The sequence below is a fragment of the Lepisosteus oculatus genome, chromosome 12, assembly GCF_040954835.1.
Source record: "Lepisosteus oculatus isolate fLepOcu1 chromosome 12, fLepOcu1.hap2, whole genome shotgun sequence".
Lineage (NCBI taxonomy): Eukaryota > Metazoa > Chordata > Actinopteri > Semionotiformes > Lepisosteidae > Lepisosteus > Lepisosteus oculatus.
The window spans coordinates 38,002,798-38,029,223 of NC_090707.1; the positions used below are offsets into that span (position 1 = coordinate 38,002,798).

Sequence of the window (26,426 nt, forward strand, 5' to 3'; positions counted from 1 at the left end):
GCTTTGCGGTCAGCAGCACTGCAGTTGCCATACCACACTGTGATGCAGCCTGTCAGTGTGCTTTCTGTAGTGCATCTGTAAAGGTTAGTGAGGATCTGGGGATATATCTTAGCCTTCTTCAACCGTCTTAGGAAGTACAGGCGCTGTTGCGCTTTCTTGATCAGACAGGTGGTATTGAGAGAACGAATGGTCTTTACCAAACATTTGCTTTCTTCCTTCAGATAACATTATTCATTTTGTCTTTTAAAGTGTGCAGATAAATATGTATAAATGTGTTGACATATGCAAACTCCCGAGAAAGAGAGTACTCTTTTGTGTCAGGAGTGAAAAAAAAAACAGTGAGCACAGGAGGGCACAGAAGGGTCAGGGTGCTACAGGACAACAGCTCTTAAATGTACAGCTTTCTCTATGGTATTGAAATCCCCTAACATATGCAGTTTGGTCTTTGGTTACCCCACAGTTGGTCTTTTATCTCATATCTTCTTGAACCTGCATCTTGAGGGCCATCCTTACCTCACCACATCACAGACATCACACACTCTTAATTCAAATGACAAAGCAGATCTTCAGTTGCAGCACTTATTCTTAACAGACAGGTAAGGGCCGTCTTTTTATGATGAATTTTGTTCTCTCCAAAGACGCCCAGCATTTTTATAAATACAGCCCCTTCCTTTGGCTTCAAGGCCTGTTTTCGAAGCCAGTGGTACCAGCACGTTGTTCTTCTGAGTTTATCGTCATCTCTCCCTTCAGATCATCCACCCTCTTTATTCAGACTGTTTCTAATTGCTGTAGCTCCTTTTTTCTTGGGGCACAGGTGGAAACAAAACTTGATCTGTATCCATTCAGAGTACATTGCCATAATCATAAAAAGGAAGATCGTCCTCTCCACTTATCAATTTCAAATTCTGGCAGCTCACTTCCTTCAAGGCATTCCTAACGCATTAAGCCACTCAGCTGGAGGTCATCGGAGGACTACTTCACCTGCATTAAAACCAATACAGGTGCTCCTTCAGCTCTCTAAGTGCCGAAACAAACCACAGTTCAACCATACATCACTGAAAACGTCCCTCAGCTTCTCTAAGATTTCCTTAATTCTGCAGTGGTGGTTTGGGGTCAAGCTTGGTTCGTTCTGGCTCTTTTTTAATCCTTAGCCAAGCTGGTGAAGCCAAATGTATTATGAATAAACTGTGATAATGATAATGTTGTTTTATCGGCCAGATACAATTTCTTGCATGAGGAATTTGTCTTTTCGCAGACCCCAGCTTGCTCTCCATGAGACACACAGACAGGGAGAGAGAAGCTGGGGGTCAGAGCACAGGGTCAGCCATTGTACAGCACCCCTGGAGCAGCTGGGGTGAAGGGCCTTGCTCAGGGGCCCAACGGAGTAGGATTCCTCTGCCGGCTGCGGGATTTGAACCAGCAACCTTCCAGCCCCAAGCACAGATCCTGAGCCACAGAGCCACTGCTCCGCCCCCAATTAAAACAGCTGTTAGCTGTTAATACAGCTACATTTGGGCCCCGACGAGCTCTGTTGGTAGAGCACGAGATTCATAACCTGCTGTCCCTCTCCTCTCACACTGCCCCTGAATTCACACACTGACACACTCCTGACTGGACTGGAGACACTGCTGTCCCTCTCCTCTCACACTGCCCCTGAATTCACACACTGACACACTCCTGACTGGACTGGAGACACTGCTAGAGACTCTGCTGTCCCTCTCCTCTCACACTCCCCCTGAATTCACACACTGACACACCCCTGACTGGACTGGAGACACTGCTGTCCCTCTCCTCTCAGAAATCTATCTGCTGCCTGACAACACTACTGATTAATTCCAAGCAAATACCAAGAGTTACCACCAGGGAGCAGTCTAATACCATCATCGAGGAGTTACAGTACAGGGATATGTATTGAATCATGTAGGTATAGGTTGGAGTGCGTGATTGCGTCAGAGGGCGAGACGAAAAAGAACAAGCAGGGGAGAATTTCAACTGTTGAGCCTCCTTCAGGTGTCGACAGTCACACCTGTCTGAAGGAGCTTCATCAGTCACCACCGAACATAAGGACAAGAAAAGTTGCAAACAAAAGGAGGCTTTTCAGTTTTCGGTTTATGTATAGTTTTTAGTCTCTAATTGATCTGGGGACCTCATCCTCCCTTCTCTTGTCATCCAAGAGCACTCACACAGCTGCCAGCCCGGACAGAATACCCGGCCGTGTTCTCGAACCCGCGCAGCCCAGCTGGCTGGAGTCTTACAGACTTCCTTTACTGACAGCGTCTCACTACTACAGCCTGTTGTCCCTACCTGCTTTAAGATCAGCACCATTATCCCGGCAGCCAAGAAACATACAAACAAGAATGCAAACAAATGTGATGTCATTCATTATGTCAATGTTATGTCATATTTTATGTCACCTGTTATGTGAGAAAAGTAAGCAAAAAAGTACACGCAAGTAAGCATTTCTCTGACAGTAACTTGAGATGCCTCTGTAAATGTCAATTGCTCTTGTAGAGGCAAACACTAGCTGCTTCTCAATTAGTACTATTATTTCGTACTAGTATAGCTTCCTGGGGTAAAAGTATAACCTATTTGACCGAACCAATAACGTTCATTTGGCTAAGGTGGTGTAATAAAGCAAGCGCACTACTTATCGTACGAACTAGTAAAATTGGTGCGCCTCTTTATGTGGGGTTACGGTAACCTCAGAGCTCCAGGGCCGTGTTTTCCGCGCAAGCGCCGTGTGATTCCCCCTCCTCCCCCAGCGGCCCCCGCGAAGCGCAGAACTCCCGTGACGTCACGAACGCGAAAGCAAAAAAAAAAACCCCGACGGCGAGCGAGTGACGTTTCACGCAGGTCGCGTTATGGAGACCAGCGAGAAGGCAGACGAAGAAACGAAATAAGAGCCAGGGAGAAACGGGGGTAAGAAAGCGAAGTTGGGAGCTGCTGGTAGGGGGAGGAAAAAGGTTGGTGGCTGACTGGCGGGGAGACGGAGCGGGGCGAGGGGAGGGATTTTGCTCATGTCTGTGCGTTTGGGTGGGGGGGAGGTAGGTTTTATTTTGATGTGGCGAGGGCTGCTGTACCCCGCTTGAGCTGGGGGGAGACTGGGGGCTGGTTTTGGGAGCGGCGTTGGGGACCCCCCCTCCCCCCCGAGAGTGTCCCCGGTCCGGAGAGTGGGGCTCCTCGGCTGAGGCTGAGGCAAGCTCTGTCTCCAGGGCGTGTTGTTTTTTTAATTTCTAATTTCCTTGGCAGGGAGTCCCTGCTGCCGGACCCCTGGCTGTTGTGTGTGTGTGTGTGGCCGAACCCGGGTTTGAGAGTCTGTGTGTTACTAGTCCGGGGGTTGGAGCCGACACCGAGGCACCTGATAAGGGCGCCCAATGCCGCGCAAGGTCCGGGCGGCCAGCAGGTTTTGGAAAATGGACAAGCTATCCTGTTTTGTAGGTGGAAATGTCAGAGGGACACCCCGGCCGTTTCCCCCTTTAAAACAAACAAAAAAAACAGAGTATGCTAGAAAGGTTGAGTGGCGGGTGCCCGCACGCCTTGTAATTATTATTATCATCATCAATAATAAATACAAAAATGGATCGGGATTCTTATATTTGTGTATCGGTCGGGATACTGTCTCCAAGGAATCATTGCGGGTTAAGTACGCCGTCCTACGACCCGAAGACACCCCTGTCCCCTGAGGACCTCCGAGACTCTTTTTTTTTTGGACGTCCCCGAAGCTAATACCTCCAGAGACGCCCAAATAAATTAAAAATAAAAACCCTCTTGTACCTTCGTACCTGGCGTCGAGCGAAGAGGAGGCGGCCGGGCCCGCGAGCGGTTTCCGTTAGCGGTCTCCCCTCTCGCGAGCTGTTCGTTTGAAAAAAAAAAAATCGAATCGAATCGCCAACGGTCGTCCGCCGGGCCGCCTTCCCGCCTCTCCACCGGTCCAGTCGCGAATTCACCGTCAACCCGCGGCGCTCTCGGAGTTTCTGGTCCGGTGTCGGGGCGCCTGGGTGGGGGGGAAACAGAGGAACAAGACAAGGTTTATTCCCCGCTGACAAGGAACACAACGTTTCGGGTGTGGAGCCTTCTTCGGGCGTCGGGAACACACCTGACCCACGACCCCAGCTTCACAAACTGCGTTATAAAGGACCGACATCGCCAGGAAAAACAAATCCCTTTTCCCATCAGGCTGGAGCCTTGAACCTCAGGCTCAGAAACTTGTATTTCCCCCCAGTATTCTCGGATCTATATCGGTTTCACACTGACCTGGGGTCGTCTCTGACCAGGCGGTGTTTTGGTGGTCCGCGGGCCTGTGGCTTCGAGTGGGTTATAAATGACCCAGCCGGCGCGGAGGAGGGTATCTCGTTGGATCGAGCTTTTCCCTCCAACTCGTTTCTATTCCTTCCTAAACCACGGTGAGGCCCGGATTGCTGCCCTCGTCCCGTGAGTCTCACCCACAGGACGCGTTTAGATCCCCGTTTCAGGAATATCGTGTTGGCTCTATGGAAGGACTAGGCGAGGTGCAGCTCGCGTAGGACCTGCAGGGGCAGGAGCGCTTCCTCTGCGGGTTGGATTTGATTTTATAACCTCGCAGTCCTGGGGTCTCGTGTAAACACGTATTCCTGGAGAGGGGGCCGCGGCTGGGAACACCTGGGACGGATCACGACGCCGTGAAGCGGGACTCTAATCTGTTTTTTTTTTCGTTGTTGTTCTCGCGCAGGCGGACAGTCCAGGCCGGTCGGAAGAAACTGCCCAGGTAGACTGAGGTGGTCGGGGGAGGAGGACACGGAGGGGAGACCCGAGGAGAGGACGGGATCCGCGCAGAAGTGGGGGGGTTTCACCCGGAGGGGGCTGGAGATGCTGGGAGAGCGCCGGGGGGCGTGAGAGCTCGCCCGTTCTTCGCGATGGCGCCGCTGATGGCCTCGAAGACGGTGCGCCGCAGAGACGGGGCCTTGCTTTCGCCGGACGTCAGCCCGGTCTCATCCGTTTGAGAGACCCCTCTTCGGCCCCCGGCCAAGGAAACTCCCATCCTCTTTTTTCCCTCTTTTTCCTTCCGGGAGGAAGCAGCAGCAGCAGGTCGGGCTCCCGGGCCGGATCGGAGGATGGGCAGGACTGCTGAGCTGTGAGCTCTGGGGAGGGACAGGTGGGGGACAGCGGGCACACAGAGGGACGTCGCCGCAAACGTGGGCTTGTCCTCTCCCCTCTTGGCAACGCTTCTGCGCCCGTTTTCTCGTCTTCTATCTGGAGAGCGTCGGAGACGTGAACAAGCAGACATTTAGGAACCCCGGTTTAAAATATATATTATATAGAAAGGGTTTGGACAAAGCGGATCCAGGAACTGGTTTATTTTGATCAATCTTATCGGAATTCATTTTGGCTGGCTGTTACAGCTCTTTCTTTTTTTTTGTTTTTTGTTTTTGATTTTGTTTTTTCTTTAAACTACATTGTCCCATCCCCGGCCGGGAATCGTACATTTCTCCTTGTCCACAAGGGAATTCGCTGGGAATTCGGAGAGAAGCGGGTGATTAAAAAAAGAAGACACGGACTTGATTTAGAAAGACGGGAGCCCTCATCACAGAAGACAAACCGCCCCCCGCACGTGGGCCTATGCGCAGAAACATCTGGACCAGTTAGATGTCTGTGCTTTGCTTCCTGTAAGGCTCTGCCCTCATTTTTGGGGGGCTGTCATTACTGGCCCGCCCCCCCCCTCGTGGATGGGCTGTGTGGTCGCCGTGCCGGTTGCCTTGGTGCGGGTCGGGCGGGCGTGATGGGCAGCGCTCCGGGCTCGGGGGGGTCGCAGGGGCTGGGCTGCGTGCCCTGGCGGCTCGGGAAGTTGAAGGGGGGGGAGGCGGAGAGCGGCGGTGGCGGCGGCGGCCCCCCCGGCCCCCAGGCGCCCCCCATCTACCACGAGAAGCAGCGGCGCGAGCTGTGCGCCCTGCACGCGCTCAACAACGTCTTCCAGGACGGCTCCGCCTTCAGCCGGGAGGCCCTGCAGGACATCTTCCAGAGGTGAGGAGGGAGGGGGCGTCCGTGGCCGAGCCTGTCCCCCACCCCGGTCTCCATCGCTGTGTCTCAGTGCCCGTCTCTCGCCTCCAGTCTCTGCACTCGTCCCCGAGTCCCTGCCTTTCCATGGCCGGGGAACCGCAGTGCTGCCAAAGAAATCCCAATGATAAAGATTCAGGAAAACAATGTCTGCGATTCCCTGTGATTTTCTTCCTCCAGCTGGCCTGGGAGCGGTGATTTCGGACTGGAGTGGGAATTCCGGGGGTTGGACCGGTTATTTTAGAGAAACAAAATATTTTGTCTTGTCTGGGTTGGCATAGCTGCCTCACGTTGGGGTCCCGGGTTCGATTCTGGACCCGGGGTGCTATCTGTGTGGAGTTTGTATGTCCTCCCCGTGTTCGTCTGGGAATTCTGGGGTTGGATCGGTTATTTCAGGGAAAAAATATTTTTGTCTTACGTGGCGCAGTGGTCTGTAATGCTGCCTCTCGGCGCTGGGGCCCTGGGTTCACTTCCTGGGGTGCTGTCGGTGTGGAGTCTGCATGTTCTCCCTCTGGGCGCTTCCCCCCCCGTTCCCTCCCACAGGACAAAGACGTCCTGGGAAAATTGGCACTGGCGTATCCATGTCTCTGCCCTGAGATGGACTGGCGTCCCGTCCAGGGTGTACCCTGCCTTGCGCCCGGTCTTTGCTGGAATAGGCTCCGGCTCCCCTGTGACTCTCACTTGGATCAAGGGATCTGTCTTTTTTACATCTCTCTGTGCCTCTTGCTGCTGGCAGAGGCAGCATGGGTGTTTATCCGTCTCCAGCTTTCTCTCTCTCTCACGCGGACGGCAGGGCACCTTTCAGAAGGAACTAGGCCCAGCTCCCTCCTTGGAAATCTTCGGGTGGCCGGTGTGCGACTCCTTTCCTGTCTCACTCCCGTTCTCTCCCCTCTCCAGGCTCTCTCCCAGCACCCTGGTCACGCCCCACAAGAAGAGCATGCTGGGTAACGGCAACTACGACGTCAACGTGATCATGGCGGCCTTGCAGACGCGGGGGTTCGAGGCGGTGTGGTGGGACAAGAGGAGGTAAAGCTCAAGTCCCCGTTTACGCCCATCCCCACCCCCCACCCCTCCCGTGCATTTCAAAATCTTGCCTTTCCCATCATCCCTTTGCTCGCTTCTCTCCTGCACCGCCTCCTCCTTCCTGCTCCGCTCGTGCTAATCGCCCACTCCCTCTCTCCCCCCGCCCCCCCCCCTCCCCCACCGCCGTCTCTCAGGGACGTGGCCACCATCGCCCTGCCCAACGTGACCGGCTTCATCCTGAACGTGCCCTCCAACGTGCGCTGGGGACCCCTCCGGCTGCCCCTCAAGCGCCAGCACTGGATCTGCGTGAGGGAGGTGGGGGGCGTCTACTACAACTTGGACTCCAAGCTGCGCGGCCCCCACCTCATAGGGCCCCCCGACGAGCTCAGGTATGGAGGCGGGCGGGTGGGTGTGGGTGGGAAGAGAGGACCGGGGGGGGGGCTGTGGGGATTGACATGGAAACGGGGCGGAGAGGTGTGTCGTTTCTCGAGAGCTGGAGTTTGGGAATGCGCACCTGCGGGTTGCTGAGAGATCTCTTGAGATCGGCCCAGGATACAGGCTTCCCGATACAGGATACAGGGTTGGATTAGCTCGCCCCAGGCGGCCTGACCCTTGGCGTTGAGGAGCAGCAGAGGGCAGGGGTTCGAATGAAGACGCGACGGGAGAAGGGAATGTCGGGAGAGGAGCTGGACGGACCGACGGGCAGCCTGGTAACCCTCCCGCTCCCTGTCCCGGCAGGAAGTTCCTGCGGCACCAGTTGCGCGGGAAGAACTGCGAGCTCCTGTTGGTCGTGCCCGAAGAGGTCGAGGTCCACCAGACGTGGAGGACGGAGGCATGCTGATTGGACGGGGGCGGCTAGCCAATCGGACGACCCGCAGGGGTGGCGGGGGAGGGCGCTTTCCGCGGTGCCCGCCCTCCCTCCCGCCCTGGCAAGACGACTCTGGCCCGCTGGGCCGGGCACGTGGCCCGGGCGGCCGCCGCGGTGTAGTCCCAGACTTGCCCCTCTTCTCTCGGGTCGGCGTGTTCTCTCCTGGCAGCGTGGAGACTGCAGGACGCGGCCGGCGGTGTACAGCACTATCAATGCATCTCTGTCGTGTTTTGTTTTGTTTCCCAGTGTGCGTCACGTACGTCTCTGTTGGGTTCGGCCTCTTCCTTTTCCCGTTTTCCGTTGGTGTCATCTTTTCGTTGGGTCTCCAGCGACTCCCGACTCGGAAGCTGCCGTTGTCCTCCTCCTCCCCCTCTGCGCTCCTGCCCACCGTGGCCGGAACGGGGAGTTTGTTAATGGGGATAGACGGATTCGCCTCTCTTGAGTATCCCCTTCCGAGAGGGGACCACCGTGATGTCTCTCTTTCCGTGTTGCCCGGTGGTGTCCGTAGGGACCTCGAAGGGGGGGGAGTCTTCTTCCGCGTGACGGAAGCTCGGGGGGGACACCCCCTGGGAGCGATCCGGGACGGAGGGCTGCTGCTGCCCCAGTCGGGTTCATGTTCGTCCGTCGGTGTTCTCCACCCCCAAGGTGACGAAGGAAGGTGAAAAACAAGTTGTTTTTGTGAGAGATCTGTAGCATCGTACTGCTGCCCCCCCCATCCTCAACGCTGAGCGTTAGAAGCCCAGTGAGCCTGAGTTTCTCCAGCTGTTTGCCAAGACAATCTCCCCCCCCCCGACCCCTCTCTCTCTCTCTCTCTCGAAACTGTTACCTGCCCTCTCTCTCAGGGGAGGAGGAATGGCTCTGTAAAGTGGGTTCTGTTTTCTAAGATGGGGGTTTTTGAGTTGTTTTGTATTTCCGCATTCAAATAAATCTCCTGTTACTGTACCCAACCTGCCCTGGGCGCTCTGTGCTGTGTGTCCCCGCCTCTGTCGGGCCGGTCTGCGCGCAGGTCCGGCTGGTTCTGTTCGTGTCGGCGTGCAAGTCTGTCAGCTCGTGTGGGGATACGCTCCCACAGGCCGTTAGCTGGGCAGCCATCAGCGCACTGTCCTCCCCCCACAGACGCCAAACAACTTCGTAACCGTCTCCCAGCTCAAGAGCTGCTTCCTGGCGCACGAGGCGCCGCGCGGCTGAAATTAAATCTCCTGCTCTACCTCTGCAGCTATTCTTGGGATCGGACTGGGTGGCCGGACTGCGGTTGAACAGACCGCAGTCGCAGCCTGCGAGAAGCTCCTGCTTAGAGGTGCGCCGTAGACCTGGGACAGGCCTTTTTTATTGGGACAGATTTCTGAAAGATCAGGTTCCAGAAAGCACAGGGGAGTAGGGAAGAATATCTAACCAAGGTAGTTTAAGCTTGTTGGCGCAGAAAACGCCTGTTCCAGCGTCGGCGCTCGTGTGATGGGGGGGGGAGAGAGCGAAGCACTCTGGTCAAGCTCACCGGCCCCTGTCCCTATTTTGAACGCCTGCCTTGTATCCCGCCCCGACTCTGCAGGACTGCCCTGAGCCCTGCCCGAGACGGGCGCTTGTGGTGGACCCAGACGCTGCTGCGGTGTGAACCACTCCTGCAGCGGAGGGGCTATTACTGTGTCTTTTCTGCAGCCTGGTCGCCACCAGGCTCGGCTGGGGTGCTCAAGCGTAGGGGCTGTCCCTACGACTTTGGGCTGGACGTGCTGTGAATTCTGTGCAGAGGGTGTTGTAGGCCGGTGACCAGTACGAGGCCCGAGCGTGTCTTCAGTTTATCTTGCACTGCCAGAAAGTTCTGGAGAGTTCCTAAACCCCCGGTCTGTGTTTTGAACCTGTCTGACCTCTGTGGCCGGTGTTTTTGCACGAGTTGCCCTTATCTGTCCCCCCCTCCGCGGCTCAACGGCCGCCCGGTTTCCGTGGGGGTTTCGCAGTAACGACTTTCGGTTCGCGATGCGTCTCTGCAACTGCCGGCCGTGCACAACCCCCCCCCCCGCCATCTCCGAGCGTGCGCGCCCCCGCGCCCAGCTCTCCAGCCACGGGCGCAGGGGCGCGCGGCGGGGATGGCGGAGGAGGCGGCGGGGGCGCGCGCTCGGGCTGACGGGGGCGCGCGTGCGGTGCAGATGTGTCGCAGATTTGAAAACTCTACAAGGAAAAAAAGAAAGCAATCGGAAAGAGAAACAAAAAACAAAACCAAACAAACAGGCCTGCGGTGCCGGCGAGGGAGGGAAAACCGAGGAGGACAGCGGCGGCACACATCCACACGGCACGCACGTCAACTCGCTGCAATCCGTGCAGGACCAGGACGGAGAGGTCCAGTGACAGCGGGCGCGCTCGCACTCGCTCCCTCCCGGTTGATCGCAACAGTGTTTTTAAAAAGCCCACTTCCCAGCCGGGAGCCCGCGGCGGAGCGGGGATGGAGCTGTCGGCGATAGGCGAGCAAGTTTTCGCCGTGGAGTCGATCATCAAGAAACGGGTCAGAAAGGTGGGTAACCCGGGGTTCGGGGGCGGGGTCGGTTCGGACACACGCGGTTCGGACGCCCGGATCCGGGTCTGCAGCCCAGCCCGGGGGGGCGGGGGGGGCGCACCCGCATCGGTCACTTGTCGGAAAGGTGTTTTTTTTAACGGACATTTCTGCGACGCTCGTCAGCCCCCCCCGATCAGAACCTGTTCTGTTCGGGGTTTTTCAAAGGCAAAGCCCGAGCCGGGACTGGTGCCTGCAGAGTGCCGCTCTGTGCCAGAGCGGGGAGTGTGGGTGGGCTTGTGTAAGTCCTGCTCGGGGGGGAGGCGAGGGTCTCCTGCTGGAGTAAGTGCGCACTTGTCTCAGGAAGGCGCACAGCCCAGCGCTGAGAGTTGAGCAGTGTTTACACGGGAGATGACCGCGCAACTAGGCACTGGTCTGCACGGAGCTACGCACTTCTGTGCGCGTAGCTCGACACACTCACTTACGCGATATTTGTGTGACTGTGCGTGTGTGTAGCGTCTCGACTCGCGAGGCTCGTGTACTAAATACGTAGCAGCGTAGCGGCTGCTGCAATCTCCGCGCTTGGCTCACTGTGCGGAGGGGGGCGTGCTCTCGGGCATCAGCACGCATGAAACGGACACATCCTCCGAGCCCGATCTGCGAGCAGCGATACCTCCGGGCTCGATTAGTCGGGGGAGTCGGCGGTGGGCTCGCGGGACGTGGCGCAGCGCTCTCGGCTCCCGCCCCCCCCCCGCCGCCTTCTAGAACACACCGCTCGCGCTCTCTCTCCGTCCCTCTCCCCTCTCGTGCGCCGCGACGTCACAAAAACAAAGGCCGTCACCTCCGCCCCGCCCGCCCGCCGCGGCTGACGTCACGGCTCGGCTGGTCCACACGTTTGTCCACAAGGCAGGAAAAAAAAAAACAACACTTCGAGAGTCTCTGCTACAACCATTTCGCGAGCCGGTGCAGCCGTGTCACTCAGTGCAGTGTTCATGTACTGGAGTGTCCAGTCAGTCAGTGTGTCTGTATGAACCCCTCTCTCTCAGTGCAGTGTTCATGTACTGGAGTGTCCAGTCAGTGTGTGTGTATGAACCCCTCTCTCTCTCAGTGCAGTGTTCATGTACTGGAGTGTCCAGTCAGGGTGTCTGTATGAACCCCTCTCTCTCTCAGTGCAGTGTTCATGTACTGGAGTGTCCAGTCAGTCAGTGTGTCTGTATGAACCCCTCTCTCTCAGTGCAGTGTTCATGTACTGGAGTGTCCAGTCAGTGTGTCTGTATGAACCCCTCTCTCTCTCAGTGCAGTGTTCATGTACTGGAGTGTCCAGTCAGTGTGTCTGTATGAACCCCTCTCTCTCTCAGTGCAGTGTTCATGTACTGGAGTGTCCAGTCAGTGTGTCTGTATGAACCCCTCTCTCTCAGTGCAGTGTTCATGTGCTGTAGTCTCCAGCAAGTGTGTCTGTATTAACCCCTCTCTCTCTCAGTGCAGTGTTCATGTACTGGAGTGTCCAGTCAGTGTGTCTGTATGAACCCCTCTCTCTCTCAGTGCAGTGTTCATGTACTGGAGTGTCCAGTCAGTGTGTCTGTATGAACCCCTCTCTTTCAGTGCAGTGTTCATGTACTGGAGTGTCCAGTCAGTCAGTGTGTCTGTATGAACCCCTCTCTCTCTCAGTGCAGTGTTCATGTACTGGAGTGTCCAGTCAGTCAGTGTGTCTGTATGAACCCCTCTCTCTCTCAGTGCAGTGTTCATGTACTGGAGTGTCCAGTCGGTCAGTGTGTCTGTGCCGCACCACGTCTCTCACACTCTCCTCTGTCTCTCTCAGGGCAATGTGGAGTACTTGCTGAAGTGGAAGGGATGGCCTCCCAAGTGAGTATGTGAATTACATCGTCCTCGTCAGCTGCTCTGGGTCTCAGTCCCTGTGCCAGTGTGTAGAGTAGCCCCCGGGCTCATGAGCGTGTCACTTCCTGTTGGCATCAAAATACCACCTGCATCTTCTCACGACCCGCCCAGTTAGACCATGATGGAGCTGGAGCTGGTTGTGTTTTCTCTGGCAGGTACAGCACCTGGGAACCTGAAGATCACATTCTTGACCCCCGTCTGGTTCTGGCTTATGAAGAGAAGTGAGTGCAGCCTGTATTAACACATCAACACTGACTCTACTGTAGACCCAGACTGGGCTGCGTATTAACACATCAACACTGACTCTACTATAGACCCAGACTGGGCTGCGTATTAACACATCAACACTGACTCTACTGTAGACCCAGACTGGGCTGTGTATTAACACATCAACACTGACTCTACTGTAGACCCAGACTGGGCTGCGTATTAACACATCAACACTGACTCTACTGTAGACCCAGACTGGGCTGCGTATTAACACATCAACACTGACTCTACTGTAGACCCAGACTGGGCTGCGTATTAACACATCAACACTGACTCTACTGTAGACCCAGACTGGGCTGCGTATTAACACATCAACACTGACTCTGCTGTAGACCCAGACTGGGCTGCGTATTAACACATCAACACTGACTCTACTGTAGACCCAGACTGGGCTGTGTATTAACACATCAACACTGACTCTACTATAGACCCAGACTGGGCTGTGTATTAACACATCAACACTGACTCTACTATAGACCCAGACTGGGCTGTGTATTAACACATCAACACTGACTCTACTATAGACCCAGACTGGGCTGTGTATTAACACATCAACACTGACTCTACTGTAGACCCAGACTGGGCTGTGTATTAACACATCAACACTGACTCTACTGTAGACCAGACTGGGCTGTGTATTAACACATCAACACTGACTCTACTATAGACCCAGACTGGGCTGCGTATTAACACATCAACACTGACTCTGCTGTAGACCCAGACTGGGCTGTGTATTAACACATCAACACTGACTCTACTGTAGACCCAGACTGGGCTGTGTATTAACACATCAACACTGACTCTACTATAGACCCAGACTGGGCTGTGTATTAACACATCAACACTGACTCTACTGTAGACCCAGACTGGGCTGCGTATTAACACATCAACACTGACTCTACTGTAGACCCAGACTGGGCTGTGTATTAACACATCAACACTGACTCTGCTGTAGACCCAGACTGGGCTGTGTATTAACACATCAACACTGACTCTACTGTAGACCCAGACTGGGCTGTGTATTAACACATCAACACTGACTCTACTATAGACCCAGACTGGGCTGTGTATTAACACATCAACACTGACTCTACTGTAGACCCAGACTGGGCTGCGTATTAACACATCAACACTGACTCTGCTGTAGACCCAGACTGGGGTGTGTTAGTGATTTTAACTGGTCCCAGAGCTGATTTCCAGTATTAAACGCACGTTGTTCCCTCTTCTTCCCTCAGGGAACAGAAGGACCGTGCTCTGGGCTATCGGAAGAGAGGACCCAAACCCAAGAGACTCCTCCTGCAGGTAGGAGAACGAGGAATGGGAGTTGGGGATCAGGGCCGGGGCGTCGGAGAGACAGATGAACAGGGAGAGTAATGAAGAGACAGGGAGGCTCACCGGCCCCAATATTAGGACCACCCCCCACTGCACCATATTCTCAGCCATGTCATGAGGGGGTCCCCCCCTTTCTTCCAGTGGGGTTCACCCGGAGAAGAGGAGATCTTGAGGTGTGTGAGTTTGCACAGCAATCAGGACACGCCAGGGCAGGGGGGTGCATGGGGTCCTAATATTTTGCCCAGAGGTGGTCCGTGCTCGCGATGTAGCGTGTCTCCGTGCCCACCCTTCACTCTGTCTTCCTCAACCCCCCCCACCCCCGGTTCCCGATCCCAACAGAGGCTGTACGGGATGGATCTCCGGAGCGCCCACAAGGTCCCGGAGAAGCCGGCCCCCAGACTGCGCCTGTCGCTGTCCCGCTCGCTGGGCGCGGTGGAGGAGAGGGGCGGAGGGGGAGACGAGCCCCCGCCCGTGCTGCAGGCCCCGCCCCCGCGGGAGAGCCGCTCCCCGGCTCTGTTCGGCACGCTGTCCCGCCAGAAGCACAAGAGGGAGGTGTCCCGATTCCTGCGACTGGCGAGCCCCCACCCCCCCCAGCAGCCACAGGACCCCGGGCAGGACTGGGGCGGGGGCGAGGGCGAGGAGGAGGAGGAGGAGGAGGAGGAGGAGGAGGAGGAGGGCAGCGGGGAGAGCGGGGGGGACACGGCCGAGCAGCAGCCCCCGGTTCTGAACGGTGAGGTCACTTCCTGCACCTGTACTGTACACAGGAAACGGGCGCGTCTCAGACCCACTGACGCTCTGGCCCACCGACTGACACACTGGCTGACGCACTGGCTGAGCGACTGACACGCTGGCCCACCGACTGACACGCTGGCTGAGCGACTGACACACTGGCTGACACACTGATTTATATGACTGACGCACTGGCTGAGCGACTGACACACTGACTGACGCACTGGCTGAGCGACTGACACGCTGGCCCACCGACTGACACGCTGGCTGAGAGATTGACATACTGGCTGACACACTGACTAAGCGACTGACACACTGATTAAGCGACTGACGCACTGGCTGAGCGACTGACACGCTGGCTCACCGACTGACACGCTGGCTGAGAGATTGACATACTGGCTGACACACTGACTAAGTGACTGACACACTGGCTGAGAGATTGACACCCTAGCCCGCCGACTGACACACTGGCTGAGAGATTGACACCCTAGCCCGCCGACTGACACACTGGCTGAGAGATTGACCCACTGACTAAGTGACTGACGCACTGATCGAGCGACTGACGCACTGGCTGACGCACCGCCTGTGTGACGAGCTGACTGACTCCCTCTCTGTCTCTCCCAGTGCCGGCCAGCGGGGAGGGCTGGCGTCCTGTGGTCGCCCCAGGGGAGATCACCGTGACTGACGTCACCATCAACTCCATCACCGTCACCTTCCGGGAGGCGCTGGCGGCCAGGGGCTTCTTCCGGGGCTGGGGCCTGGAGTTCTGAAGGAGGACCCAGCCCGCCCCCCCTCGCCCCCCTCCTCTCCGCTCTCTTCCTCTTATTGTCTACCTCTCCTCTCGGGGACCCGGTCTGTTGCCCTGATCTGGGGAGACGGAGGGAGGGGGTGTTGGGGGTTCAGCAGTGCGGGGCCGGCGGGGCCCAGGTGGGGCCCGATTTTACCACGCTGGTGCGTTTCTTGTTTGCGACGCGACAGTGGGCTGCAGCCGAAATACTGGCTTCTCGTAAGCGGGCGAGATTTAGACGGTGGCAGAACTTTCACCAGCCTGGTAAAATCACACCCGTCGGTGCGAGTGGGCGGGGCAAGAACCGAGAGGGGCCGGGCCCGGAGAGGAGGGGGCGGGTCCTGGAACGGAGAGGGGGCGGGGCACATAGAGGAAGGGGCGGGTCCTGGGACAGAGAGGGGGAGGGGCACTGCGGGGGCGTGTTTGGGTGGGGCCAGTGATTGGTTTCCTCAAAGATTCTCTTATTTATTTCAATTAATTTATTTTTTTATTACTTTTTTTAAAACATGAGAAGATGGCTCTCCTTCTGGAGCCCTTTTATAGCGGCTGCTGCTGTTGGGGGAAGTCGACTGGCGGGCAGTCGCTGGGGCGGGGGCGGGGGGGGGGGTACTTTTTCCTGTATCATATTTTCAACGGGCCTCTTGAGCAAGGGGAGATTTTTAAACGTTTTATTACTGACCGCCGATAGGCTCAAAGAGACAGAGATGCACTCACCCAGGGGCCGACTCTGCGCGTGTGGGTGATCGTACTTCTGCCTGACATCCCCGCCGGTCACTTTTCCACCCGCTGTGTTGCTGGCGGCCGCCGGTCACTTTTCCACCCGCTGTGTTGCTGGCGGCGGGAGCTGCAGTCTCGCGAATTATTCAGTCGCAGTGCACAGATTGTTTCGTTTTTTTTTTTCTGTTAACTGGGAAGAGCAGAAGGAGGTGTGTGGCCTGCAAAGCTGGGTGGGGGGGGTGGGGGGGTTGAGGTCTCTGTGGCGGGGCGTGGAGCGCACGGACGTGCGCCGTGGCGCCGATGTGACCCAATCGGGATTTTTTAATTGACGTCATACGCACCAGGAAGCAGAGCTGGAGTCGTTTGGGGAGGGGGGGCACCAGTCTGGGTAGAGCAGACCCCCCCCCGGGTCGTCCTTCCTGTCCAGAAGGCCCGTCCGAATTTCAGAGAATCCAGAAACTTCGACCAGCCGCCATCTCGTCCCTCAGCGGGCTGCTGAAGTATGAACCACTGTCCTCCACATCTACCTGATATTATGGCTGGCTGGTCGTCTCATCACATTCTTGTTCTTAAAGAAAAAAGAAGAGAAATCTGGGAGCTCCTGTGACCGGGGGTTCGAGCCTGGGTCGGCTTCGGCTCTCTCGGCTCTCGCGACACGGCGCCCCCTCCTGGGCATTTGCAGTGATGGACACAGAACTCATCCTGTGGTTGGGAGGGTGGGGGGGTGGCGTGTGTGTTTCTCCAGTGTTGTTGCAGTGTTATATGGTACCGATATTGACAGAGGTACAATACCGATAAAGATAGTGGGACTGATGCCACTACTGATTTTGCAGCCTCTTACTGAGGCAGGGACAGATGCAGATACTGGGACAGTCGGAGGGTGACGGTGTCACTTCCAGGGGCAGTGAAGCCGGAGGCAGTGGGGAGGTGGGCACACTAGATCAGCGCGTCTAAGCATCGAGAGGGGGAGGGGGTGGAGACAGGAAGGGGTGGAGAGGGGGAGGGGCGGAGACAGGAAGGGGCGGAGAGGGGGAGGGGCGGAGAGGGGAGGAGTTGAGAGAAGAGGGGCAGAGAGTGGGAAGGGGTGGGGCTTTCTGGCATAGACAGAAAGGGGCAGACAGAGGGAGGGGCAGACAGAGAGAGAAAGAGTATGAAAAGCAGATAGCCTTCTTGCAGCTGGACAGGAAAGGCATAGTGTGTTTTCCACACTAATATTCTGAGCCGACTCTCCCTCTGTCCAGGGCAGTTGGAAGAGAAGAGTTACTGTAGCTCTTCTCGTGCAGGGGGAACGTACTTGAGGCGTTTGTGATTTAGCCAGACGCACACCTACCTCCAGGCAGAAGCAGGCATGATCTGGGCATCTGCCTCACCGTGAACCCGCCCATCCACTTCCTGCCTCTGCAGTGTCCCGTCCTGATTGGCCAGGCCCTGCTGGTGTTTGTAGAGAAGGAGGCTACCGCTTGGCTGAACAGGCAGGGGGGCCAATGGGAAAAAAAATTCAAAAGATCAGGCAAGTCCCTGACCGAACGGGTCAGGATGCGTCCAGTCTGGTCCAGTCCCCAGAGGCAGAGCACGACGCCTCAGGAAGAGTGACATGAGCTCGTTTAAAGCCTAATCGGACTCAATTGGGCCTTCACTGAGCTAATTGGACCCTATGAAGGCCCGGTGGTCTCGACCATTATTTGGACCGACTTGAAGCAATTAAGGCTCCACTGGACCGATTATCAGGGCCCAGTTGGAGCGGTGTAATTCTCCCCTCCTCCACCCCCCCGCTGCACAGCTCCAAAGGCCAGCCGGCCCTGCAGGGGGTGCTGCTATGCTCCTGTCGGCCGGGGGGCGAGGAGACTCCCGGGAACACAGAGCCGCTGTCCGGCTGCCGGGCCGGTCAGTGGCTCGTCGTGGCTCTGGCGCCAGTCCCAGAGGGGCGTGGGGCAACGCTGGTGCCCAGTCCGGCAGACGGGCGCGCTGGACCGGAGCCCTGCGGGAGGGTGGAGGAGGGTGGAGGTGAGCGCTGTTGAATGTATACCGAAGTGGCGTTGCAGGTTTATTTATGTCAAAGCTGGTCCCGCTTCTGTGTTTCCAAAATGTATAAAAAGAGGCTAGATTTTTTTTCTGTAAAGAAAAGCAGCCTGGCTCTATTTTTGTAACTATGAAGGACTGAATGTATTTATTTTGCTGAAACCTTTATGTACTTGTGAAAAGGAGGAGGTACAGAGTTTAATTGTAATTGTTATTCTCGCAGTGATGGTGATGACGATGATGAAGACTGAAATTAATGTGCTTGGTCCTTTCCTGCTTTGAACCACCGATGTCATTAAACCCAAAAGCTGCACTTGACCTCCGTCTCTTTGTGGTGGAAAATGAGAGCAGTTCTGCACAGAGAGAGAGAAGGGAAGGGAAAGCGAATGTGTAAGAAAATGACCTGGTGACAATCTGTACAAACCCAAAGGGGAGGAAACGTTGGAAATTGATACCTGCTGCTTAGCTGCATTATAGTCCTACATGTCAGAAGTGATATAGGAACTAAGGTAACACTCCTATTGCCTGGTGTACTGACAGACTGGCACAGAGCCCCCAGTTGACTGGTGTACTGACAGACCGGCACAGTGACCCCCAGTTGACTGGTGTACTGACAGACTGGCACAGAGCCCCTAGTTGACTGGTGTACTAAGACTGGCACAGTGACCCCAGTGACTGGTACCTGGAAGGGGTGTTGTTGCTGGTCTTGAATGCCTGTGCTGTCAGTGTTGTACTGCAGGAGGTCACGGCGCAGCTCAGCGAAGGTTTCAAACGAGGCTTCGTTTGATAGGAAGAAACAGCCATTTCCAGAGAAGAGAGACACAGAGCACACAGATGTTTACATTCAACTTGTATACTTTAACACAACTCTATCTGCTTTAGAAGGCTTTTGAGCAAGTACGCAGGGCACACTCTTAGGTTCAACACACGGATGCCCATCCACAGTGCTGTTTCCAGCAAAGCGAATCCTTACCGTTAGGCTGCTCTGAAATGTCACAAACTCTCTCCACACAGCAGTTGTGTCTCCCTGCTTACACAGGCAGAAAACCTGACCAGATTTAGACAGGAGTCTTGACGCGCCAATGAAATCCTGCAGATATGAATGCGCTGAGGGGACTGCAGAGCCCTCGCCTCCTCTCATTACAAACCCCAACACCCTGCTCCACGGGAGACAGTGCTCGATGTGTAATGCATAGAACTGGCCACAGGGTGGCAGCATTTCTCCTTAAAACCCACTCGGCTGATAAAGCCCAGGACCCCAGGACGTGCTGCCTTCGCCTGCTGCTCAGCTCTCGGGCAACCAAACCCTTAATCGCACAAATGCCACAGCGTGATTGGAGCTGTTGGGGCCTGCTCACCGTCAGTCTTGAGCAGCATTGCCCCTGCACAGCAGGGCTGAACCTGTCCAGCTACACCCCAACAGTCTGGGGCTTGAGGAGCCCCAGTCCAGTTTGTCCTATAAGCTAGGGGTCTGTACCCCTGGGCTTGAGGAGCCCCAGTCCAGTTTGTCCTATAACCTAGGGGTCTGTACCCCTGGGCTTGTGGAGCCCCAGTCCAGTTTGTCCTATAAGCTAGGGGTCTGTACCCCTGGGCTTGAGGAGCCCCAGTCCAGTTTGTCCTATAAGCTAGGGGTCTGTACCCCTGGGCTTGAGGAGGCCCAGTCCAGTTTGTCCTATAACCTAGGGGTCTGTACCCCTGGGCTTGTGGAGCCCCAGTCCAGTTTGTCCTATAACCTAGGGGTCTGTACCCCTGGGCTTGAGGAGCCCCAGTCCAGTTTGTCCTATAACCTAGGGGTCTGTACCCCTGGGCCTGGGGAGCCCCAGTCCAGTTTATCCTATAGATCAGGGGGGTTTCTGCTCATGAACTTGGGGAGCCCCAGTCCCAGTCAAATCGGGGGTCTCTACCCCTGCTACTGGGGAGCCCCAGTCCAGGTTTTATCAGCGCACTGTAACTCAGCTGTTATGCAAACATGAGGGAAACCTGATGAGAGAAAAGATCCAACCAGCAAGTGGTGCTTCAGCAAAGGGAACTCCGGTCCCGGAGGGGTGAAGTGTTTCGTTTGATCGCAGTTCAACTACAGCTCCAGCCCTTCAGGAACGGACTGAAAGGACTCCTATAACACCGGCGGGACTGGGGCGCCCCTGGCCCACGGTTCGAGAGACCTACAGACCCTTTGTGCACTCACCCTGCGATTGGAAGAGGGGCGCATCAGTGGAGAGGTTTGTGCAGACTGATGTCGGGGTCCTCCTCTGAATCGCCACTAGCAGCTCAGCAGCGCCTCCCCAGGAGCCCCAGCCACTGCAAAGTGAAGGGGGTGGAGGGGAGTAATTTGGGACAGGCCTGAGGGTTAAACAGCCGCCCCCTCCCCTCCTCGTTTTCACCTCCACGTCTGCTCCGAGCTCCGTGCGCAGTCGAACGCCTCCGACGGTGCCCCTTCTACTCAGAAGTAGAACTGGCGAGTTTATGGCCTCCACCAACTAAGTCACACAGCGAACCTCCGACGTGTTCAGCAGAACTCCAGACCACACAGCAAGCTGGACGGGACGCAGTGCGCCCAAGGATCCAGGGCAGAATGAAACGCAGAAAACCTGGGGTCTCTTTCCCGACACATCTGGGGTCTCTTCCAACTCGCACTCCACCAGATCCTCGCAGAACGTGGTCCCATTCTCCCCAGCTCCAGCGAGGAGCCAGGATCACCCCCTCAGTGGGTATTGGAATGGACCACAAACACCTGTAGACCCAGGGACATCAAGAGCAGGTGGGCTGAGGCCGGGAAAGGAGCTCGCAGCCCTGGGAGAGCAGCTGCAGGGGACTCGATCAGCGACAGGGACCGATCCCACGAGCAGGAGCTCTTCCCATCCGGGCGAGCGGTTCACAGGTTCACGAACGGCCAGTCGCACCCGGAACAATCGCGCGCGTCGAGCTCAGATCACGCGGGCGCCGGGCGAGTGCAGAGGAGAAATAACGAGCAGAAACCAGGGTGGGTATTTTTTTCCAATGGTACAAACATACTTTAATATACAATTAAATAATTGGCAAAAAAGTTGATCCCTCCCCCCCCCAAAAAATAAAATATTTAAAACAAAACTTGAGCGCAGGTTTTTGCTTCCGTTCAGCAAGCACCAGAAAACAAACGAGAGAGAAAAAAATCTCCGAACGCTTTAATCCTCCAGTCCATGAGTCTCTGGTTTATCACAATTTAAGAAAGGAAAGTCACTTGTGAAGACCTGTACAGTGATTCGATATTTATATATAATAACATCATCAGAATTGCATGATTTCCGTTGTCAGGTGGTCACTGGCGCCTGTACATGGTCACCACTAAAAAAAAAAAAAAAAAAAATCTTTCGTGTAGTTCAAGTTATCTCCAAAAAAAATAAAATTTTATATATTTATATATAAAAACCAGTTTTTTAACCCTTTATCGTTTTTTTTTTAGAAAATAAGTCTCAAGCCAGAAAACTGCCACTGACTGTGCACACTGTGCATGACGGTGGACACAGCCACCCTCCCACCTGAAAAACCTTGATTTCTGTGTGAAAGAGACGCTGAGGCCCGGAGTCGCAGTCCTCACTCGCCCCTCAAGCGCAGCACTGAAGCACACAACCTGCCACATGGGAAGACAGGAAAACCCCTCCGGCGGTCCCGGGTTCGAGCTGGATGGACCAGTCTCCCCCCTGCCCCACCCCGCCCCGCCGCGATCCAAAACAACGAGCATTGCTGTCCCCACCAAATCCCTGTTTAAAATCTTCCAGCCTGTACAAGACGATTTTTTAAACTCTTATTTTATTATTTTAAAAAAAAACAGTATTTCAAAGTCCACAGTTTGTTTTGTACAGTAAAAAATATTAAATTAAACACCAGGATCGGGGCAGGGACAGCGGACGAGAGGGAGGCAGTGTCCGGGCCCAGGCAGGGGCGGGTCACGAACGCCCGGCTCGTGTCCAGGAGAGGTCAGCGCGAACTGTCCTGTTGGGGCACAGGACAAGGCGGGCTTATTAAGGAGTGTGAACAGCCTGAGCAGACAGGGAGCCACAAGTGACAAACAGTAGAAAAACAATCTCAAGTGCCATTTTGGTGCATTAAAACAGAAGCAACTGATCGTGTCCCAGCAGGAAACCCCCTAACTCTCCAGCTGAGCACAAGCGTGTCCACGGCTCACGTCCCCACTCCCCTGACCGCACACGGCACACGCCCTCCTCCTGATCGCACACGCGTGTACACGGCTCCCGCCCTCCTCCTGATCGCACACAGATGTCCACGTACACATGCCCCCTCTCCCTGACCACACCCGTGTTTACACGGCTCACGCCCCCTCTCCCTGACCGCACACACGCGTGAACACGGCATCAACATAAACATACTCGTCATCCTCAGCCGCCCCCTCCTCGGTGTCGGCAGAGACCAGAGCTCCTGACCCAGGCTCGTCCCGAAGGCAGATACACTTGGATAATATTCAGATTAGGAAAGAAACAGACACCACCCGCTCCCCATCTCCAAAAACACAGCCGCACATTGCCAAGGGCTCGGGAGAACAGGGAAAGAAACATTGCATTTGTCATCATCACAATAAAAAAAGTCCATGGCATTAAATTAACTCGCTTTGATTTCCACTGTCTTTAAAACCCTTTACAAATATTTAAAAAGGTGAAATTCCCCATTTTCTCCTTCCCCCCCGCCCCACCCGCCCACCCATCCAAAAAAAAAACATCAGGTCTTGAGGTGGAGAAGTCCGTGCCAGCCTCATCACGATTAGCCAAGAGCAAAATTATTAACATTAATAACTTACCATTCAATTACTTTATTCATTCACTTTACTGTTTATTATTGTAGCATCTCCCACAGGAAGTTCATTTTCATTTATATGGAAAAAAAATTAAATATTATTAATAATAAAAATTATAAAACAAAAAAACGAAAGGAGTCCAAGGTTCGCCCCCGTGCTTCCCCACAGCGATGTAATGCTACATGATATCCAGGGGATTGTGGGACACCCCCATATCCGGGTTGCTGCCCGTCAGCATGTCCGCCCCGCCGGGCCCGTGCAGGCCCCCCATGCCCGCGAGCTGGGACAGCATGGCGTTCTGGTCGGAGCCGAACGGGCTGGGGTCCAGGCCGCCGGGCTGCGGCGGGTGGGGCGGCACCAGGCCCGGGTGGTGGGGCAGGTGCGCGGGGTGCGGCGAGCCGGTCTGGGGCGAGATGTGGTGCGGCGAGGGCTGGGGCTGCATGCGGGGCGAGGGGCTGGAGTGGGGCGGCTGGGACTGGGGCCGGGGCGAGGGCTGGGGTGAGCGCACCTGGCTGCTGAGCGAGGAGGGCAGGTGTGGCGACTGGGACGGCTGCTGCTGCTGCTGCTGCTGCGGGGGCGGCGGCGGCTGGGGGCTCATGGGGTTGCTGTGGTGGGCCGGCGAGCCGCCGCCCATGTGCTGCTGCTGCTGCTGCTGCTGCTGTTGCTGCTGCTGCTGCTGCTGGAGCAGGCGCTGCTGCAGGGCCTGCTGGATGGGGCTGGGGTGGGGGTGAGGGGGCGGCTGGGGGCCGGAGCCTTGAGTCGACGGCGGCAGCTGCTGCTGCTGGGCGGCGCTCAGTCCCCCTCCTACCCCGCTGTCCACCTGCATCCCAGCCAGGGCGTTCTGCTGCTGCTGCTGTTGCTGCTGCTGCTGCTGCTGCTGCTGCATCTGCTGCAGGTGGTGGTGTTGCAACCGCTGCTGCAGCGAAACCGGGCCCTGACCCGGGTATCCCTGCTGGTGGCCCGGCTGGACCTGCTGCTGCTGCTGCGGGGGTGCGGTCAGGCCGGGCGGACCGGGGTACCCCTGCTGCGACGCCTGGAACTGCGCGTGGTTGCTCATTTGCTGCTGCTGCTGTTGTTGTTGTTGCTGTTGCTGCTGCTGCTGCTGCTGTTGTTGCTGCTGCTGCTGCTGCTGCAATATCTGCCTTCTCATGAACATCTCCCGCAGTTGGTTGGGGTTGATGCCCATCTGCTGGCCCTGGGCCTGCATTCCTGCGGAGTGCTGCTGCTGCTGCTGTTGTTGTTGCTGCTGTTGTTGTTGTTGTTGTTGCTGCTGTTGTTGTTGTTGCTGCTGCTGCTGCAGGGCGGCCACTTGCTGCTGCAGGTTGGCAGCCATCAGCGGCCTCTGCATCTGCTGCTGCTGCTGCTGCTGCTGCTGTTGTTGCTGGAGCTGGGCCATGCTGGGCATCCCCACCCCCTGCTGGCCCGGGTGCACGGAGGGCGGCGCGACCCCGACCCCGCCGGGGCTGACCCCCGCGGGCGCCATGGGCGGCCCCGCCCCGCCCGGCGCCCCGCCCTGGTACCGGGCCGCCCGCTGCTTGATGAAGGCGGCCATGAGCTGGGGGTTGGAGCGCAGGATGTTGAGGACCTGCTGCTGCTGGAGCGGCGAGCTGGGGGAGCGCAGGGTGCGCAGCAGCTCCTGCAGGGCCGTCTGGGGGAGGCCCCCCCCACCTGCACCTCCTGGCTGCACCCCGCCCATCGGCCCTCGCCCTGGGGGCAGGGGCTGCTGGGGCACCGGCTGCTGCTGCTGCTGCTGCTGCGTAGACAGCAGCCCTGGGTGACCCATCTGAGGCATCATGGGAGGCCGGTGCTGCTGGGGTTGCTGCGGCATGGGCTGGCCCCCCCACTGCAGCTGGGGCGGCGGCTGCTGCTGCTGCTGCTGCTGCGGCGCCCCCTGTTGCTGCTGCTGCTGTAACTGCACCTGGTTGGGGATCTGAGGCGGGGGTCCCGGCTGCTGCTGCTGCTGCATCCCTGCTGCTGCTCCCATGACCATTCCCTGCTGCTGCTGCTGCTGCTGCTGCTCCATCTGAGCTCGGGCTGCTGCCTGGGCCTGGGCCTGGGCCTGGGCCTGGGCCTGGGTGGGGAGCCCCTGGCCTGCCATGCCCGGCAGGCTCATGCCCATCTGGGCGCCGGGCGGCGCAGGGTGGTGGGCGTGGGGGTTCATGATGCCGGCCGCCGCCGCCGACTGGCGCTGCAGGATCTGGGCCTGGGCCATCTGCCGCTGCGTCTCGGCCACGCGCTGGATCTTCATGGCGATCTCCATGGCCTTGGGGGGCGGCGCGGGAGGCTGCTGCTGTCCCACGCCGGGCTGGCCGGGCGGCAGCGCCATCTGCTGCTGCTGCTGCTGCTGCTGCTGCTGGGGGGGGGTGGCCGGCCCCAGCCCGGGCTTGCCCTGCGAGTGCGGGGAGACGCCGGGGGGCCTGGCGCCGTAGGGGGGCAGGCTGTTGTGTGGGAGCTGGACAGGGGACGAAGAGTTGGAGAGCTGGCCCATCGGCTGCTGCTGCTGCTGCTGCTGCTGCTGCTGAGGGGCCTGTCCCGGACCCCCGGGCAGGACCCCCCCGCCCTGCATGTGCTGCTGGTGGTGGTGGGGGTGCAGGTGCGGATGCTGGACCATCATGCCTTGCGGGGGTGGCGGTGCCTGCTGGGGCGCCAGCTGCTGCTGCTGCTGCTGTTGTTGTTGCTGCTGCTGCTGCTGACCCGGGCCGCCAGGCTGCGGGCCCATGGGCAGCCCAGGCTGGGTGGGCGTCTGAGGCGTGGGGGGCTGGGTGCCCCCCGCTCCGGTGGGCGTGCCGGGGGCCGTGCCGTTGCTGCCGGGAGACGGGAGCCCCCCGCCCCCTCCGGCGGCCTGCATGGGCGGCTGGCGCTGCATGCTGGCCACCCTCCGCCGCAGCATCTGCGCCTGCTGGAGGCGGTGCTGCAGCTGCTGCTGGCGCAGCTTGTGCTTGATGTTGAGGCAGAAGGGCACGGGGCACTTGTTCTCCTGGCAGTGCTTGGCGTGGTAGCAGCACAGCGCGATCAGCTGCTTGCAGATGGGGCAGCCGCCGTTGGTCTTGCGCTTGCAGCCCTTGGTGTGCTGCACCACCCGCTTCATCTTCTGGCAGGACGGCAGCGAGCAGTTGGCGTTGCGGCACTGGCAGGCGTGCACCAGCGACTGGATGCAGCGCTGGATGCTGAGGCGCCGCGAGTCGCCGGGACTCTGCGTGGAGGCCGCCGCCTGGCTGTTGCTCTCGTCGTCCAGCCCCAGGCCCAGCTTCTCCATCTTGTGCTCGTGGCCCTTGGTGTTGTAGCAGGTGATGCACAGGTCGTAGTCCTGCGGGGGGCGACAGAGAGAGAGAGAGAGAGGGTGAGGGGGGACGGAGGGCTGGTGAGTCACGGCCACAGCTGGAACCACTAAAAGCCCCCCTCGGACCTTGAGGAGCTGAGGAAACGGGGTGGGGGAAGGGGGGAGGCGACAGATCCCGGCCTCTGGAAGCAACTGGAAACTCTCGCTCCC

The 26,426-nt window shown here is 57.3% G+C and overlaps 3 protein-coding genes across 16 annotated transcripts in view; 2 read left to right on the forward strand and 1 right to left on the reverse strand.

The window, feature by feature from the left end:
• The first annotated feature begins 2,479 nt into the window (after positions 1 to 2,479).
• On the forward strand, positions 2,480 to 8,863 carry josd1 (Josephin domain containing 1). Of its 5 annotated transcripts, none has more exons than XM_069196905.1 (5): positions 2,480 to 2,963; positions 4,709 to 5,997; positions 6,928 to 7,056; positions 7,248 to 7,442; positions 7,792 to 8,863. In XM_069196905.1, exons 2-5 carry the CDS (start codon positions 5,756 to 5,758, stop codon positions 7,892 to 7,894), a joined length of 669 nt encoding a protein of 222 aa, XP_069053006.1. In that variant the 5' UTR covers positions 2,480 to 2,963; positions 4,709 to 5,755; the 3' UTR covers positions 7,895 to 8,863. The 5 variants fall into 5 exon arrangements, with proteins under 5 accessions (XP_069053006.1, XP_006636935.2, XP_069053007.1 ...); XM_006636872.3 differs by having other exon boundaries at positions 2,480 to 2,919; XM_069196906.1 differs by lacking the exon at positions 2,480 to 2,963 and adding an exon at positions 3,890 to 3,977.
• A 100-nt stretch (positions 8,864 to 8,963) lies between these two features.
• Positions 8,964 to 18,468, forward strand: LOC138242049 (chromobox protein homolog 7-like). 3 transcript variants are annotated; one of them, XR_011191319.1, is made up of 7 exons: positions 8,964 to 10,421; positions 12,220 to 12,263; positions 12,452 to 12,517; positions 13,802 to 13,868; positions 14,238 to 14,628; positions 15,252 to 15,678; positions 18,374 to 18,468. XR_011191319.1 is itself a non-coding variant. In XM_069196902.1 (6 exons), exons 1-6 carry the CDS (start codon positions 10,353 to 10,355, stop codon positions 15,395 to 15,397), a joined length of 783 nt encoding a protein of 260 aa, XP_069053003.1. In that variant the 5' UTR covers positions 8,964 to 10,352; the 3' UTR covers positions 15,398 to 17,152. The 3 variants fall into 3 exon arrangements, 1 of the variants encoding a protein (XP_069053003.1); XR_011191320.1 differs by having other exon boundaries at positions 15,252 to 15,479; XM_069196902.1 differs by lacking the exon at positions 18,374 to 18,468 and having other exon boundaries at positions 15,252 to 17,152.
• A 2,667-nt stretch (positions 18,469 to 21,135) lies between these two features.
• Positions 21,136 to 26,426, reverse strand: part of ep300a (E1A binding protein p300 a) — a 38,224-nt gene continuing 32,933 nt past the window's right edge. For all 8 annotated transcript variants that reach the window (XM_069196826.1, XM_069196833.1, XM_069196831.1 and 5 more), the window contains exon 32: positions 21,136 to 26,243. In XM_069196826.1, coding sequence (XP_069052927.1) covers positions 23,115 to 26,243 — 3,129 coding nt within the window. In that variant the 3' untranslated portion in view covers positions 21,136 to 23,114. The remainder of the gene's footprint in view (positions 26,244 to 26,426) is intronic.

What these genes read in the sequence shown, in the direction of transcription:
- josd1 (XM_069196905.1), top strand. Translation starts at nt 5,756, where the DNA reads ATGGGCAGCGCTCCGGGCTCGGGGGGGTCGCAGGGGCTGGGCTGCGTG. An exon ending in GTGTGGTGGGACAAGAGGAG is followed by an intron (nt 7,057 to 7,247) that starts GTAAAGCTCAAG and finishes GCCGTCTCTCAG; the next exon opens with GGACGTGGCCACCATCGCCC. An exon ending in GGGCCCCCCGACGAGCTCAG is followed by an intron (nt 7,443 to 7,791) that starts GTATGGAGGCGG and finishes CTGTCCCGGCAG; the next exon opens with GAAGTTCCTGCGGCACCAGT.
- LOC138242049 (XM_069196902.1), top strand. Translation starts at nt 10,353, where the DNA reads ATGGAGCTGTCGGCGATAGGCGAGCAAGTTTTCGCCGTGGAGTCGATC. An exon ending in TCAAGAAACGGGTCAGAAAG is followed by an intron (nt 10,422 to 12,219) that starts GTGGGTAACCCG and finishes TGTCTCTCTCAG; the next exon opens with GGCAATGTGGAGTACTTGCT. An exon ending in TGGAAGGGATGGCCTCCCAA is followed by an intron (nt 12,264 to 12,451) that starts GTGAGTATGTGA and finishes TTTCTCTGGCAG; the next exon opens with GTACAGCACCTGGGAACCTG.